At 41.6% G+C, this 5,335-nt stretch overlaps 1 protein-coding gene across 1 annotated transcript; it reads left to right on the top strand.

Annotated features, from left to right (window-relative positions):
• Positions 1-440: 440 nt before the first annotated feature.
• On the top strand, positions 441-4,939 carry KCNK18 (potassium two pore domain channel subfamily K member 18). Its single transcript, XM_062496808.1, has 4 exons — positions 441-657; positions 1,667-1,678; positions 1,721-1,867; positions 4,128-4,939. The coding sequence occupies exons 1-4, from the start codon at positions 441-443 to the stop codon at positions 4,937-4,939; spliced, it is 1,188 nt and encodes a 395-aa protein (XP_062352792.1).
• Positions 4,940-5,335: the final 396 nt, after the last annotated feature.

The raw sequence follows: 5,335 nt of genomic DNA, 5'->3' as shown, positions 1-5,335 counted from the left end.
CTGAGAAACCTTTAAAGACCTCCATCCCTTATAGTGAGCATTTTCCCTCCTGGGAGCTGGAAGTGTTTCTGATCTGTCAATGGGAAACTGTTTTTCAGGAGAAGAAACTTTAAGCACGAGTTGGCTCCAGGGGAAGCTGATAGGAGCTGGTAATCCATGTGCATTACGGTGCTGACCCATAATAATTCAGGGATAGAGTGGCATGGCGTCAACTGAGAAATATTTCAGGGCTTGATCAGTTGTGCTCCTTTCCCGTGGGGACTCGAGTGCAATCTTCACTTATAAAGACATGTGATCTGAAAGCCTGACGCAGAACAATCCTCGTTTTCACAGGAGAAGCTTTTCTTGGCTGCAAAAGCTTTTACATCCTCATCTTTCTTTCTAAAAGCTGTGTCTTCTCCACAAAATTATACATTAAAAAAAAAAAAGGCAAGATTAGGATGGCAACAACATCACAGCCTCTGCGAGGTAAAACGACATGTAAAAAAATATTTTGGGCAGTGTTTCCTCATGGCTGCTTCATTCTGTCTCTTGTCATCTATGCTTTTCTTGGGGCTCTCATGTTTTCCCACATTGAAGGTACCCGGGAAGTTACTGTAAGTGAAGAATATAGAACATTTCTGCAGAATCTGACGTGCCTCGCCAGAAAGTTATCAGGTATGTACTGGAATTTCAAAATGACTTAATTGTACAGGGAGCTACTCATTCTCTTGCCTTTTGAATGAGGGTTTTTTTTTTTTCTTTTAAAACATTCTTCAAAATACTAGCAGCTGACCCTGCAAACAGGATTTTCCCTCTGCCTAGATAATGACTGCTGTTTTCTTCCTTTACTGTGATTTTTGACTTCAAACTTCCCCAGTCCTTGTGTTCCTGCTTGGAAAGACTTTTCCTGAGATGCCTGTGTTCCTCCCTTTGCTCAGGTTACCCTTGCCCAGGTTCTTAATGAGCAGCTGAGATTTCTTTGCTATTTCCTTCAGTTTGCTGGGGGCTGAATCCTCTCTCTCAGAAAGCTTCTCCAGATCCCTCTTCCCTGCTCTGAGCTTCCCTACGAGCCCTCTGGTGATGGGATGCTCAGAGGGAGACAGGTGCAGTTCTGCACCCCAGACCCAGTGATGCTGACTGGAGGGGGTAGAGCAGAGAAGAAGGGTTAGAAATCCTCCTGGATTTGTGATGGGACTTGTGATGGGCATGGCGTTTCACTCAAGTAGCTGTGCTGACACAATGATCAGTTTGGGGTAATTAAATAATGTAAATAATGTCCTTTCAAGCAAGGCTCATCCACGGGGACGAGGAGGAAAGGTTGCAGGCTCTGGGATTCATAGCAGGGCACTGGGCAGTGACATTCAAGTGGTTCATATCTGTTCCCCACTGTTCACCCCACATTTCTTAGTGTCCTTGGGTCAAAAGAAGACTAATGTCCTGGGATGTCCAAAATTAAACAGGACATTCAGGATGAAAGCTGATTATTCAAACATCTTGTCCTGCTTCTCTATGTTTATTTGCTCCTTGTATTTTTATTCACGAAATCCACTGAACCCACCTGATTTTTTCACAGGTGGGGGTGAGGGGCTTCAAAGGGGAGGGTGAGAAGGTGAATTTTTTTTATCTTTTAAGAGCATATAAGCAAATCCTCAGCTGGAGTATTTTTCACTGGAGTAACAGGCAGACTCCTGGAGTGGTCTGCAAACACTCACTGTGTCTCCTGCCGTGACTGTGACAGATAACGTGACAGAAAATGAGAAGATGTTTAAGAACGACATCCGTCAGCTTTTCAACACCGCTGACCCAGTCTGGTTTATCAATCCAGAAGACAGATGGAGTTTCTTTGGGTCTCTCTTTTTTTGCTGCACAGTATTCACAACTGTGGGTAAGTACAGAGGTAAAGAAACACCCTTCAGAATCAATTCCTGTTGCTGCTTTTGGGAATGCACTTCTTCCAGAGCCTTAAAACCACCCAAAACAAACAGACAAAAAAACAAACAAACAAACGAACAAACAAAAACACTCCTAAACCCAAAGACCAAATCCCCTTGAATTTTTCCCCTGAGTATTGATGATGAGTCTGCAAGTAGTTCTGCAAACACAGACTGCAGAGACAGTTGAGTCACACAAACAAGTCAGAATTCAGTAACTAGTGATGGTACACACCAATTAACTGCATCATTATATGTATACTATAATATGTATTCATGTATGATGTGCACAGAATCATTGAACTAAAAAGAAATCTCCATTTTTTCAGTCAAACCTTTTCCTTCCCAGTGTTGTGTGTCCTCTTGGGTAATGTTTTCTTCTCTGGAAAAGGTAATTCATAATGCATAGATTGTTTTTCAATTGCTTCTCATGTCTAATTCTTATGTCTAATTAAGCTTTGCTCATCTGTGGTTCTGTAATTAACCACGGTGTTCACATTTCTCTGGGTTAACAGCACATGATAGTGTTTAAGTCACACCTTTGAAATCTTTGTCTGACTTCATATTTCAAAGGAGGACCTAGATCAAATAGAAACATCTGCTCTGATTTTGGCTCCCTCTGCATTGCTAAATACGACTCCTCCTGCTCATTCCCAAAGCCACTTTCATCCCTTTGTTAATCTTTCTCAAATGCTGGCAAGTACAGGCACTGTCTATCCAAATTTGTCATAATCAAAGCTGGATGGGAAATATTCCCACAGCATTGTATCACATTGCACAGACATTTCTCCCCTGCATTAGGATATGCTGAAGACCCCAGCATGGGTATGCATCTCACTGTAAAAGAAAAATGGAGCCTTAAAAAAGAGCTTATCCTAGGCAAGGAACAGTGAGAGAGCTGATGTGCTCACTCAGAGCTCTTGTGTGCTGTGTCACAGCTCAAACCTCAGACTCTCATCTCTTAGGTGAGTGACTGTTCAAACTCAGCTTCTTGCAGAAGGCAGAAGTCTGGGTGGTCAGAGACACACTGGGGATGCAACCAAAATCCTCAGGTCTGTGAATACTTCCTGGAACAAACACAGCAACCAAGAACTTTTCAAAGGGGATGCTTTATCAGAAAACTTTGACTTCAGCAAACTGATGAAAAAGCATATTGTTGGAAATGTCTTCCCTGGGTATATTTACCATTAACATGGGACTTGGCAAGTGTCCCCATACATACCAGCCCCTCATATTTATTTCTAAACAGCCAGTACTTTTTGTCTTCATAGCACTGAGTATTAATGCGTCTTCCTCCATTTTGACCTGAGTTTTGGGATGAGTAGAAAGCCTGGAATATTTGCTGCTAAGAGATGGAATAGGTGGCTATTTCCATTGCAGTGGGTTTGTTATTTGCAGTATTAGGAATGGATGAATCACCTTAGGATAGAATCAAATTATCTACCCTGAATTTTTTAGGACTATTGAGGCATCTACTCTGAAGTTTGATGGTCTGAACTGCCATCTCTTCACTGTCTGGGGAGGCTACCTAGTGGCTCAGCTAGGGTAGATTTCTGGATACCTAAATTTAAGATCAGGATAATTTTTAAGCCTGGAAAATGCACAAGGTATTTCTAATGCACATAAATCAACTAAAAGAGGAGTAAATAAGATCACTCTGTTCAATAATGACAATAATCTTCCCCAAATGCTTCAACAGTAAAGTTTAGCATTCCCAGTTAGCCTGTGGGGTAGAGAGTCACCAAGAATAAATAGTATTTCAGTGCCTCACAGCAAAGCAGGGACTGAGGCTGCCTTCAGAACAAAGGCTGTGGCAGCCACAAGCAAAAACATGAATGGATGAAGAGGATGAGGGAAACCATACCTCAGCATATGTGCATATGAGATTATTAAATCTCACAGGTTAAGTACTTGGCCTAGAAGCTCATCTAAGAAAGAGCAGGGTTTCTGAAGGGAGAGAAGGAATACTCAGTGTCTTCTGAAGGATGAGGAGAAAAATGGTTGTTAAAATTTAATACAGCTACTATAATACCAACATTTTCTCCCACTATAATGGAAAAGCACTGACTTATAATTTGAGTTTCCTATCCAATACGTTAGAGGAAGGAAATATAAGTACTCAAATTTGATTTAGGGAAAGGGCATATCTTCTGCTACCATTTTAAGTATCACATCTCTCTTTCTTTTCTCTTCCCCTTCTTGATCTTGTTCAAGGTTATGGTAATACCTATCCTGTGACACGGATTGGGAAGTATCTCTGTATGTTGTATGCTTTATTTGGGATCCCTCTGATGTTCTTGGTCCTGACAGACATGGGAGACATCCTTGCAACTGTCTTATCCAAGTCTTACAACGAGTTCAGGGAACTACAGTCAAAAATTCTTGCCTCTAAACTCTGTTCTGGATCCACATGTAGCAAAAGGAATGAACTGAAATCTAGGGCGCAGTCTAAAATAGTCATCAATGAGCCCCTGACAATTATGGAATTGCTGAGAAGTCAGTCAGGTATGAAACAAAGGCCGGTCAAATATCGCAATGTGGAACTTTTTGAAATGCTAATTGCCAGGGAGAATGAAAACACACAACCAGCAAGAAGTAAAAGCATGGAGAGATGGAGTTCATGTCCTGAACTAGCCAGGGAAAAGACAGTGTCTAGAGTAATAGAGAATTTCGACAAAATAGGAAAAGAGTTAGAAAAATTAGACGTGCCCATTGTATTGATGGTGCTCGTTATCTTCGTGTACATCTCCTGTGCAGCTGCTGTTCTTCCAAACTGGGAAAAAAATATGGATTTTCAGGAAGCCTTTTATTTCTGCTTTATCACTTTGACCACTATTGGATTTGGAGACACAAAACTAGAACATCCCAAGTTTTTCTTGTTTTTTTCCCTCTACATTATGATTGGCATGGAAATTGTCTTCATTGCTTTTAAGCTGGGCCAAGACCGCTTAATTGTCCTGTATAAAAAGGTGATTTCATTTTGTGCAGAGAAAAATCTGCCATCAAAGAAGATATATCCAAAATAAGAACAGTCATTTCTCCTTCACTTGTCAGCATTGGCCACAGCAACAAGATGAAAGTGTTTCCGTGCATTTCTGCCTTGGACTGGCAGGTGCCTTATTTTAATCTGATTTCCTCTGAGAAATGACTGTGAAATGGCTGAATACTTCTGGAGGCACTTGGTGAAGGCATCTCCAGGGAGTACTTCCCAAAGGGGTCCTTTTCCTAAATAATCAAAGATGCTGCATGAGCTGAGAGCTCTCCCTGCCTGTTCTCCTGGATATATTTTGCAAAGCTTTGACTTTCTGCAGCCTTTCTGTCCCCCTTCCCACTGCACGGCAATTCAGAAATTTTGTTTTCATACTTGTCCAAGCACGGCCCTGATCTCCTGGAAGGTCATGTTCTGCCACCTTCTCTGCATG

Source organism: Cinclus cinclus, chromosome 7, assembly GCF_963662255.1.
Source record: "Cinclus cinclus chromosome 7, bCinCin1.1, whole genome shotgun sequence".
NCBI lineage: Eukaryota > Metazoa > Chordata > Aves > Passeriformes > Cinclidae > Cinclus > Cinclus cinclus.
This window is presented reverse-complemented; position numbering and strand designations above follow the sequence as displayed.